General features: G+C 61.1%; 2 protein-coding genes across 3 annotated transcripts in view; one reads left to right on the forward strand and one right to left on the reverse strand.

The window, feature by feature from the left end:
• ARHGEF16 (Rho guanine nucleotide exchange factor 16) overlaps nucleotides 1-1,933 on the forward strand; it is a 10,622-nt gene extending 8,689 nt beyond the window's left edge. The window contains exons 7-8 of the mRNA XM_026862953.1: nucleotides 17-195; nucleotides 602-1,933. Coding sequence (XP_026718754.1) covers nucleotides 17-195; nucleotides 602-741 — 319 coding nt within the window. The 3' untranslated portion in view covers nucleotides 742-1,933. The remainder of the gene's footprint in view (nucleotides 1-16; nucleotides 196-601) is intronic.
• Nucleotides 1,934-2,636: 703 nt separating this feature from the next.
• MEGF6 (multiple EGF like domains 6) overlaps nucleotides 2,637-11,473 on the reverse strand; it is a 91,130-nt gene continuing 82,293 nt past the window's right edge. For both annotated transcript variants that reach the window (XM_026862897.1, XM_026862896.1), the window contains 10 exons: nucleotides 8,874-9,002; nucleotides 8,089-8,220; nucleotides 7,070-7,198; nucleotides 6,740-6,868; nucleotides 6,442-6,570; nucleotides 6,123-6,251; nucleotides 5,574-5,702; nucleotides 5,350-5,478; nucleotides 4,741-4,872; nucleotides 2,637-4,119 (listed from right to left, as the gene is read on the reverse strand). In XM_026862897.1, the coding sequence (XP_026718698.1) occupies nucleotides 4,073-4,119; nucleotides 4,741-4,872; nucleotides 5,350-5,478; nucleotides 5,574-5,702; nucleotides 6,123-6,251; nucleotides 6,442-6,570; nucleotides 6,740-6,868; nucleotides 7,070-7,198; nucleotides 8,089-8,220; nucleotides 8,874-9,002 (1,214 nt within the window). In that variant the 3' untranslated portion in view covers nucleotides 2,637-4,072. The remainder of the gene's footprint in view (nucleotides 4,120-4,740; nucleotides 4,873-5,349; nucleotides 5,479-5,573; nucleotides 5,703-6,122; nucleotides 6,252-6,441; nucleotides 6,571-6,739; nucleotides 6,869-7,069; nucleotides 7,199-8,088; nucleotides 8,221-8,873; nucleotides 9,003-11,473) is intronic.

An 11,473-nucleotide genomic window follows, 5' to 3' on the forward strand; every position in this document is an offset into this window, starting at 1 on the left:
GGGGGGGGGTGGGCAGCCAGGCCGGGCCGGGGGGCACCGGGGGTGCTGTGGCTACCGGCCGTCCCTTCCACTGGGTCCCTGCTGTCCCCGCAGATCTGAGCCAGGTGGAGATAACCCGCGCCTACCTGGCTAAGCAGGCGGACGAGATTTCCCTGCAGCAGGCTGATGTGGTGCTGGTGTTGGGTGGAGAGGACGGTGAGTGTCAGCGCGCGCAGAGCTGCGGCCAGGGAGGGTTTATCTTGGGTGGAGCTGCTGGAGGGGGGAGAAGAAGCTTCAGTGATCCCAGTGAACTGGGCGTTTAACACTTTCCAGAAGCTTCCAGGAAGCTCTGGCTGCTGGTGGGGTCCATGGTGCTGGCTGGTGCTGTGTCCCAGCGGGTCCCCGGAGGGTGACGGAGGTGGCACTGCCACGGGCGGCCGCTGCCTTACATCGACTCCAGAGACCTCAGAAGCGAGAGAAATAATCCCCAGAACAGGCAGTAAATCAGAACCGTCCTCCCCGGCACAGCTCTCCCTGGGCTGGCACCTCGGTGGGGAGGGGAGGGGGCAGCCCCCGGGAGCCGTGGCCCATCGTGGCGTCAGCAGCCCTGTTCCTCCCCTAGGCTGGTGCTGGGGCGAGAGGCTGCGGGACGGCGAGCGGGGCTGGTTCCCCCAGGCCTGCGCTCGGCAGATCACCAGCCGCACGGCGGTGGAGGGCAACGTCCGGCGCATGGAGCGCCTGCGGGTGGAGACCGACGTGTAGGCGCCTCCATCCTCCCGCGGGTCGGGGGGTCTTCAAACCTCTGCAGACTGAGCTCGTAGTGAGGAGGCAGCGGCAGAGCCTTTCTTCTTGAATTCCGTCTGTCTTGAGCAGTCGCAGGCGGCAGATCTTATCGTGCAGGACCGGTCTTTGCAGCGGCCGTGGCAGCAGCGAATTAATGTGAGACCTGGCACCGGCGCGCTCCCGGCCAGCGCTAATATTAATGACCTGGAACGGGCTTCGAGAGGCAGCCACGGTGCTGGCACAAGTTGAAAAGGCTGCGGCGGTGCTGGGGGCTCTGAAGCGGCTCGTGCTGCCGTCCCTTTCCCTGCCGACGTCTGGGCTGGCGCCTGCTGGCAGCAGCCTCGCGCCTTCTGTGGGAGGACGTGGGGCACAGGGAGAGGCACCTGAATCGAGAACTTTTAGGAACTTAAACCCACATGCCAGGTTTATTCCTTGATCCAATTTTTCCCTCCTATTTCTTTTTTTTTTTTTTTTCTCTCTCTCTCTTTCTTCTGCCCCCACAATTATTCTTGGTTCCTTTGAGCACAAGGTGGTGCCCACTTGCTAAACCAGCAGATGCCAAAGGCAGGTGCTCTCAGAATTGTTCTCTTGAGGCCAGAACTGGGATGCTCCAGCCGGAGGGAAGAGATCTGCAAGTCCCGCTGGCCGAGCAGCCCAGCAGCATGAAGAGGAGTGGCGCTGCAGCTCCCAGCTGCCTTTCCCGTCTCCCGGGGTGGGCAGGTGGAGGTGCCCCGGCAGAACTGGGGGGCTCATCCCCCCGCCCCCAGAGAGGGACGTAGTCACAGAGGGTCAAAGCTCAGCCTTCGTGAGGCAGAGCGGTCCCCTCTCCCTTCTCCCCCAGAACTAGCACCAAGGGGTTAGTTAACAAAGAGGGTTGAGGCAGCGCAGTGCTTTGGGCACAGTTTGCGCCTGGGTTCGTCACAAATCAGGTGTTTAACGCCGCGGGAGCTGGGGCTGCAGGGCCCTGCCAGGCTCAGCTGCTCACGCCTCGTGGAGGGGAGATGGCAGCTGGGGGGGGGAGGCAGCTCCCTGCGCTGCCCGGCTTTGGGTTCACCGTTGTTATAAGGTGTCTGTTTTGATTAAAACTGTTAAAGGATTAATTGAATTAGCAATAAATTCTTGGATGCCAATGAAACACCCGTTGTCGCCCAGAAGGGAACGGTGCGCAATGTCGGCACCGGTGGGTCCCTCCCTGGGTGGTGGCGCGTGTCCCTGGGCGGGTCGGTGCCAGTGAGCCGGGTTTCCTAGTAAGGGCTCCGCAGGGCAAGTTCCCGTCTGCTGGCAGCAGCGTGCTGGCTTGCTCCGGCCATCCACCCACCTCAGGAAACATCCTTCAGAAAAGCTGACTGAAAATCTGCCGGCAGCTGCAGGACATTTCAAGGGTAATTGACTGAGAGAGACAAGAGGAGAGAGAAATTCAGTGAGGCTTGTTTATTTCTAGTAACTGTGGAAGAATTAAAATTTTTCATCAGCGCTCAACTGAGGAGTTGGGATCCAAAAAGAAAGACACTAGCTACACAAGAAGAGCAAGCAAACAAACTGTATTAAAAAATACGCACAGGGAGAAAAATCATGGTATAAAAAATACAGGTCCGGAGTTGCTGCGAACCCACGCTCAGACACGTGGGTTACTCCAGGCAGCTGCCAGGACAGAGCCAGCCCCATGGCTGCGTTTCTGGGCTCTCCCGGAGCCGGGCCGGCGAGGCAGAGCCTTCCTCTGCATCCTCTGCACCTCGCTGTCAGGGCAGACGGCACGGTGACATCGCTGCCCACCACGGCGGCACAGCCCGCGGCCCCCCGGCTGCACCCAGCGGCTCGGGGCCTCTCGCCAGCCCCGGACTCGCGGCGCTGGGTGGGGGGCGCATGGGGAGGGGCCGCGGGAAGGGCCAGAAACCTTCGTCTAACACAACGGTCGCTTCAAGGCAAACGGAACGAAACGTGTGATTGTCTGGAGAATCGGCAGCAAGACGAGCAGGATTGATCAGGGTCATTTGGCACATGGACAAAATCTTCCTACTCCCTGGTTATCAATCATACAACATACAACCTTAATTACACCATTTTGGTCCTTCACTACATACTTATATTAACATTATTTCTTCACAATAATGATATCTAATGCAAAAAATACTGTTAAGGAAGAAATAAAATAAGAAAAGAATTAGCAAAAAATTACAAGTTATATACAGATTAAAATAAATTCCATCAGGAAAAGAAACAATTCTTTTATTATTTTCAGTTGGCCCCTGTGGGAATAATTTAAAGGCCAAGCGCCTGGGCAGGGCTGTGCTGCAGCAGCAGCAGCAGAGGCAGATGTGCCGGGACGGAGCGGCCCGTCTCCTGGTTCCTTTTGACATCGTGGGCTCCGGGGCTCTAATTCCCCAAGAGCTTTGTGCAAACAGACGAAGGGGCCCGGCTCGGGCCGGCTCTCGGGGACCTCGCTGGGCCTCAGTGTTCCCCGTCACTGCCGGTGGCAGCCGAGGCTCCGCCGTGGCTCCGCGCTTGCCCAGCGCGGCCGCTCCTGGTTCAGCTGGAACGGAAAGATAACGCGGGGTCCTGTGCTGTGGCGAGAACACGTGAATAGGGATTTGCATTTCTGGCACCACGCAAGAGCTTTGTCCACACAGCGTCTCTGTGTATTACAGTTCCTCGAGGCCTCTCATCGGAGCACGCACACGGGCAGCTCAAGGGGGCTGACACACTCCGGGTTTGAAAACCCAGCTCCCACCCCCTGCACAGCTGGCCAGAGCAGCCCGCACTGCGGCGAGTGACAATTTACAGTAAAAGACCATCGCAAAGTCAAATTAAACAACAAAAAAATATCCAAGTGAGGTGGTACCTCTGCGGGAGCGTGATCTCAGGGGAGCCGGGCACCTTCAGCCATCCGTTCTGACAACGCTGCTGTGCAGCTTCCCATAAATACTGTTGCATAAACTTGGGACCAGAATTTCAGCCCCCACACCCCGCCCCAAGCCCAGCACCCAAAAGATGAAGGCCAGCTTTGCCACGAGCCGTCAAAGTCCGCTGGCCAGAAGTGATGGCTCCTGAACTGGTCCCTGGCTGGCCGAGGGCCTGCGCCACTGGCCGGGTACTTGCCCTCGCGGCGTGCCCGGAGGCCAGCCCGCGCCGTTGTGGTGGCGAACTGGTTACACTGGGCGCTTCAGCCTCGCTCAGGCAACCCCGACAGCGGCCGCTGGGGCTGTCAGGAAATGGCAACAGCTCGTGTGGCTTGTAAACAAGTTCGTTAAATAGGTCCTTGGCTTCTTCGGGTGGCTGCCTGGCCACACCGCGGGCGCGCTCCCGGCAGGACCTAGTGCTGGGCCGGCGGGGACCCGGTGGGCGCCGGCGGCTGCACGGCTGGAAGGGAAGCAGAGACACGTCAGTCGGTCTGTCCGGACGGACAGAGCCTGCGCCCGCAGCCGGGCCCCGTGGCTTCACGTCCCAGCACACAAAGCCACTGGCCGGGGTGCGTCCCCAACCGGGGGGCGAGGAGGGCGCTGGGCCGATGGCAAACCCAGGGGTGCTGCCGCCCATCCCGCAGAAGCGCCGCACGGCACCCGCAGGGAAGCCAACAGGTGCAGCTGTGGTTTGGGTAGAAACATGGGGTTTTTTTCACCGTGGTCCAGTGTGCCCGGAAAAGAGCGGGCTTTGTGCCCTGGCTTTCCCGGGGGCACGTCTGGGGTCCGGCTGCTGAGCAGCTTTATTTTCACAGTGCTGTCAGCACGCAGCCGGCATTTCCACGAAACCTCCCTCATGGCTGGGGTGATGGTGAACAAATCGAACCAAGGGAGGGCCTTGGGAAGAGGCAGGTGCTACATTACGGAGCTGCTTTCAGCTCACAGCTCCGATCCCCCACCAAAACCACCCCCCCAGGCCTGCGCCATGGCCCGAGCTCGGGTCTCGCGGCATCCCCGGGCAGCAGCTGGTTTCTCATGAGGATTCCCCCCTCCCTGCTGTGGCATGGGGCCCGCACGTTACCGTCCCGACACGTCGGCCCCAGGTAGCCGTTGAGGCAGAGGCACTGCCCGTTCCGAGCGTTGCAGTGGGCGCTGCCGGCGGCACACTGGCAGGGCAGGCTGCAGTCCGGGCCGTACCGGCTGGGCCGGCAGTCTGGGGAGGGCACAGAGGAGCCCTCAGCCTCCTTCCGCGCCGGAGCAGACATGCTCAGACGTTGGAGACTGAGCACGAGATAAGGCAGAGAGCGCTTTGCTCCCCCCCCTCCCCAGCCTGCTCTGGAGCTCTGGTGATACAGGACGTCAGAGCACCCCCAGGCCAACAGGGTGGTTCTTCTGCGTTTGATCCTCAGCCTTTCAGCTCTGGTGATCTAAATACAAGGGCACTGGGGGCCAGGGGAGCGCTTGCACTCAGACCCGACTACAAAGAGAGGCTGGAGAGGTGATTACCTCTGCTGAGACACCCTCTCACTCTTGGAGGGGACACATACAAAAACCAACGCCCCCCTTCCATGAGAATTCAGCTCCAAGAAGAGGGGTTTGCATCCATTATAAGACTGGGCTTCTAGCCTACTCTCAGTGCCCCTCTGGCCTGGTCGCCTTCCTCACCTTCCCAGGCTGGGGCTCAACTCACCTGCCCCGCACTTGAGGCCGGTTTTCCCGGGGGGACAGAGGCAGCGCCCCGTGGCTGGCTCGCAGGGCGCGTTGCCGAGGCAGTCGCAGAGCTGCTGGCATCCCTCACCGAACGTTCCCTCCGCGCAGCCTGTGTTGAGAGGGGAGAGACGAGAGGTGAGATGATACGGGAGCGAGCCTCGGGCCCCCCGCCTGTCCCGGGGGAGCAGGGGGAGGACGGGGTACCTGTCTGACAGCGCTCGCCGCCAAACCCGGCGGGACACTGGCAGCGGCCGGTGGCTGGCTCACAGCCTGCTCCGTGCTCGCAGTCGCAGCGCTCCCGGCAGCCAGCTCCGTGGAAACCCGGGGGACAGCCTGGGAAGGAGCCAGCGGAGAGCCCGTTAAAGCACGGGTGGGTTGCGCTCCGCAGCCGCCACGGCAAAGCCTCTGCCAGCCCACCAGAGAGAAGCAGCGAGCCTTGCTCTTCGCGAAGTGCCCACCCTGCGGGCGCAGTGGCCCCAGGCAAGGCTACCAGCTTCCCGCCTCGCACAGCAGCTCAGCTCTGCCTGACAGGACGCTGAGTGCCCAGCAGCAGCACCTCCGTACCCCGCGGAGAACAGACGTTACCTCTGGGTGACTCGGGAAGGGTTTGGTGCGACCACTAAGAGAGGAAGAGCCCATCGGTGCACGCAGCCGCGAGTGCGACAGGGTCATGCCTCCACGTCCTGCTCCCCGGTGGGCTTTGGAACCCCCCCCTCCCACGAAGCCAAAGGTGTTTGGGCTGCCACAACTCACTGTGCTCACAGAGGGGCCCGTAGCGGCCCGCGGGGCAGCGGCAGGCTCCCGTGGCCGGGTCACAGGTGCCGTTGTGCAGGCAGGCGCAGCGGAGCTGGCAGCCGGCGCCGAACCTTCCCGGCGGGCACTCTGCAGGGAAGAGGCAGTGGCAGAGCTGCTCAGCGGCCCCGGCCCCGCTCCTGCACCTCAGTGGGCCAAGGGGTGGCAAGGCAGAACAGGAACAGTGGGGGTAACAGAAACTGGGCCCAGTATGAACCAGATGGAGCGAGCTCCATGGTTCCTGGGCCGGCGCAGGACGATGAACCCGAGCCGGATTTACCTAATTCGCAGGATTTCCCCGTCCACCCAGGCGCACACGAGCAGGAGCCGTCGGCAGCGTCGCAGAGCCCCCCGTTGCGGCAGGAGCAGGTCTGCTGGCAGCCCGGCCCGTAGCGGTGCCGCTCGCAGCCTGCGGGGCCAGACGAGGCGGCCGTGGGCATGTGGAGCGCGGCGCGGTTCAGGCAGGAGCACCCCAGCACGGGCAGAGGGCTCAGGGCAAGGAAATAGGTCCCCGCTTTTCCAACCCGCAGCCTGAAACGCTGCTCGTCCTGATGCACGACCCTGCGGCGAATATTTACCTTGCTCACAGGTGGGACCAGCTCGTCCCGGGGGGCAAACGCAGTCCCCGGTGATGGGGTGACAGGCAGCGCCGTCCCCGCAGGAGCAGACCCGCGCGCAGTCCTGGCCGTAGCGACCAGCCGGACACCCTGGGGGGAGGAAAAACCTTTGAAGGGCGGCGAGGAGGGACCCCGCAATGGCACACGAGCAAAGGATGGGGGGCAGGAGGAGCCCGCAGCCCTGTCGCGAGTGCGCAGGGTCGCGGGCAGAGCAGGGAAGGAGCTTTTAGGTTTCCTTCTTCTGAGGGAGAGAAGCGTTTCGAGCGGGCTCCGGCTGCCCCGGGCACCCACCGACAGCGCAGTCAGCGCCGATGTAGCCGGCCGGGCAGCGGCACATCCCGGTGGCAGCGTCACACACGCCCCCGTTCCTGCACTCGCACGGCCTCTCGCAGTTACGGCCGTACCACCCCGGGGAGCACTCTGCGGAAAAAAACGAAAAAACAGGTCTCAGCGCCTAAAAAGACAACAAGAAGGTCCAAACGTCCTGAAAAATCCACCAGGGGGATTCATGCAGCCGTTCCGTGGCAGAGGAAGGCGGCCGCTCTGCTGGAAGCGGGTCTGTGCCAGCCTGGCGCAGCCGATGGGTTTCTGACGGGCTTTGCAGCATGAGACAGTCAGATACAGCAGCGCAGCTCACACACGGGCACCCCCCACGAGCCGTGCCAGGCGTGGCCCAAATATCACAGACAACACACGCTCCTGCGGCCCCTGAAGTGCAGGAATGTGACTGCTAGTGTGAGGCCGAAGGCAGAGCCAAAGAAAATCCCCGAAAGTGCTGGCAAGTAATCTCATGGCAAAGAAACAACAACTCCGAGGAGCTTTGGACTGTCCAGAACCTCTCTGCTGATGAGTCTGCTGCTAAATATCCCGTAAGAAGGAAAAATGGCCAAAAAAAATGGCCTGAGCGCAGATGAGCAGGATGCTCCGTTTACATGAACTCCTACTTGTGAATTAGTCAGCGAGAGCCACCGCAGAGTTTCGTGTGCAAGGTCTTCGGGTTTTTTGCCGCGTTTGTGTGCAGGGCCAGGCTTGGGCAAGGGAGCAGGAAACCACTGGCCTGGAGAGACTCAGCTCCCGAGCTGCAAGAGCTGGGCAGTGGTTAAGAACCGAATGAGAAAAGACCTCAGCCACAGTGACGAGGCCGAAGGCAACCACGGCAGGAAAGCCGGGCCGACAACCCGTGAGCTCCCGTGCTTCGAGCTGCTCCCGTGGCTCTGCCCCGCCCGGCACCGAGCTTTTAGGACAAAGCGCAGCCGTGGGCAGCAGCTGCAAGGGTGGGTGACGCGCGGAGGAACGGGGCACGGACTCACCCAGCTGGCAGGAGGGACCGTGGAAGCCGGGGGCGCAGACGCACGCCCCGGTGACGGGGTGGCACTCCTGGGTGGCTCCGGCGCACTGGCAGGCGTGGGCACAGCCCGCGCCGAAGGTCCCTGGCAGGCAGGCTGGCAGGAGAGAGGGCGCCGAGGTCAGAGAGGCTGAGCTGGAGCTAGCCCAACCCCTCCGTGCAAGACTTTTTTTTCCTTATTTATTTTAAGCCAGGAGTTAGGAAGCCTTTTGTGACAGTGAAAGGTCTCTGCCGCACAAAAAGCAAAGGGAGCTGCGTGCAGATGGCTCCTCGACCCCAGGAAAGACTCGGGTTGAAAAGAAAACCGAGTACTTAAGGGCATTAGCTGCCTTCCGCGACGCTGGCCCGACCCAGGCTCACATTCCCGCGAGCTCCCATCCCCACACAGAGCCATCGCCCGTGCACCCTGTCCTCTGGGTAAGGAATGCGCTCGCATGCCTCTGTCTCTTCCAGACTTGCTCATACCCACAGGAGCTCATTTTAATACTGATTTATTGCTAATCCTCTGCATAAATACGTCGCTCTGATTTCCCACTTGGCTCCCTGCGCTCTGCTAACATTCTGTGGGCATGCACCCAGCTGCCAGAATGCGAGTTGCTCCTTGGCACAGCTCGCTGTTGGGTTTGGGGTTTTTTTCCCCTTGTTTTTCTTTTTTTTTTCCCCCCTGTATTTTATGTAGCAATTGCTTGACCCGTCATGTTCCCAGAGCCTGTCAGCAGAACTGTAAGAGGATCGCTCCCTCCTTCGCACTTTTTTCGCATCCAGAGCCCGTGAAGCCCGGCGGGCAGCCGCAGCGGCCGGTGACGTGGTGGCAGGGCACTCCCGGGGGACAGGCACAGCGGCTGGCACAGTTCTTCCCGAAGGAGCCCAGCAGGCAGGCTGCGGGGAGACAAGCGGGGAGAGGGAAGCGCTGACTGGCTTCCACACTGCCGCCGACGCCTGGAAGGCCTCAGAGCCCAGAGGCCGGCTCCCGAGGCAGGGCCCTGCCGCGGTATTTTCCGCAGCAACCCAAGAGCCTCTTTCAGGGCGCAGGCTGTCAGCTCCTCGAAACGTTTTTCCGTGACTTGTAGCTCATTAAAAAGGCAATTTGTCTCCTTCCCAGACTTTGGAGCCTCGGAGGGATCTGTCTCACCTTTCTCGCAGCGCCGGCCCCTCCAGCCACGGGGGCAATCGCAAGCACCAGTAACGTGGTGGCACGTCACGTTGTCCCCGCAGTCGCAGTGCTCTCCGCAGCGCGCCCCGAACAGCCCCTGCGGACAAGCTGCAGCGACGCAAACACGGGAGAGGCCACAAGTTACACAAATAAGGCAACATGGATTGTTTGGGTTTTTTTTTTTTCCACTGCGGTTTCTGCCTTTCATTCCTGCCTCACCAGGGCACGTGCTGTGACGCCGCTGGCCACTGCCAGCCCGTGAAGGTGCCATCGCTCCAGCAAGCGGCGCGGATGGAGCTACCGGCCGCTCGTGCCTGTGGCTGGGGGGTGACGGGCAGCACCAGCCCCGCAGCACGGGGACTGCAGCCCCTCTCCTCACCCCACGGCACGTACGGGCATCGCTGCACGGCCCCGACCTGAGCGGGCAGGAGCGGGAGCGTCTCGGTGGCGTCACCGCTCAGATCTGCTCAGGGTGTGTGAGCGTGAAGCGTTCGCTGGCCACCGCCTGACCTGCCGTGGAGGTCTTTTTTAACTGCGCCACATGTTTTTGCAAGTGTCACTCCTGGCACCGCTCAATGAGAGCTGTACTATTTTCAAGCACGGCAGCAGTCATTTAGTTTTGCTGCTTCTTCTGTTGTCACCTGGCTGCCGCAGCGGCAGCCCAGCACAGCGTGTGCGGTGCCAGCACCGGGCAGCAGTTAGCACTACAGGTGCAGAATCGACGAACCCAATTTTCACTTAAAAAAATATCCGTAAGTCCCTGTACAACTGTCCAAACAGGTTGCTTGTCCAGGCGAGGGCCAGGTTTGTGCACGCAGCTGTGGCGTGAGTGGCTGCACCAAGCGCAGCTGGGCAGATGTTTGCACATACGTGCGGTTTGAAATAGAGCTCTGCGGGAAGCCAAGGGGAGGATTCGAGCTTTTGTTTAAAAAAAAGAAAAAAAAAATCATGTAATTTGTGCATGCGTGGGTGGGGTCTTTAATTCATTTCTGTTCAAAGAGATTATAAAACTGAACCTGGGCATAAGCTCAGTGCAGGCAACCACGGGCAGGGCGAGGCAGGAAAGTCCCCCGGGTATGACGGCCAGAACCACGGGGTGCCTGGAAGCCAAACCCCGTACGCTCGTCCTTTGCAATCCCCCCTCTGGCAGCTTAACGCTGCTTCGTGACCGGCGGGGGGGTGTCTAGGTGCAGGGCTTTGAGCTGTGCGACACGGCGCTAGGAGGGGACGACGTGCCCGAGGATGCGGCAGGATCCGGCTGCTCGCCCTCGGCCAGCGCCCGTGAGCTGCAGGTTCGACTTTGGCCCCGTCTTGGCCACCAGCTGCACCGTTTACAGCCTCTGCAAACAGAGACATTCCCAGGCAGGAAACCTGAGAGCACTTTGGGTGGCCGATGGCAGAAATAGCTGCAGCGGGCAGCTCCCTTATGCCCAGACTAATGCTGACAAGTCATGGCACCGGACCAAGACGTGCCTTTTGCACCGTGATGTAAGGAATACGCCAGGCTGAGGAGCCGTGACCTCTGAAAGGGAAGAAGCTTGCGGGTCCTCTCGGTGTGCTGATACTCGATGAGGTCCCTGTTGCTGCTCTTAGCAAGGCCAATAACCTTTTCAACGCTTTCTCATAGCAAAGGGATTGCCAGGGTATGTGTTACATTTAGAGATAAGGTGAACGCGGCAGCCTGCCGAATGACAGATGTAATTATTTGCTGGGGCTCAGGACCGGAGCCAGGCACTTAGGGTCAGTAGAACCAGCCCAGATACAGGGAAGAGTAGGAGAAAGCGCAGAAAGGAGATAAGGTGCTGCTACTCTTCAAATAAATGGAACGGAAGATCTTCACTCGGCATTTTGCTTCCAGTGGTAGTGGGGCGGTGGGGGGAGCAACTGCTGCCCTGCGGCTTCGCACTGATGCTGGGGGGGCCCTTGGGGGACCCCAACCCTCTCCCGCCGGCCGCACTGCTGTGTCCCCCCCCACACCATCGCCTTGGGGAAAGCAGAAAGCACAGCAGTGGGAGAACCAGGGCACGCGGCGCCCGGGAGCTCTCCCTGCAGTGCTGAAATCCAGATGTTACGTCCCCGCTCACAAACCCCCTGGGTCCCGGCACCCCCCTGCACGCAGACACCCCCCGCCCCGTGCCCCCACTTACGGCTCTCGCAGCTGTGGCCCGTCCAGCCGGGTGGGCAGAGGCAGTGGCCG

The sequence above is a fragment of the Athene cunicularia genome, assembly GCF_003259725.1.
Source record: "Athene cunicularia isolate RWA chromosome 21 unlocalized genomic scaffold, athCun1 chr21_part1, whole genome shotgun sequence".
NCBI classification, from domain to species: Eukaryota; Metazoa; Chordata; class Aves; order Strigiformes; family Strigidae; genus Athene; species Athene cunicularia.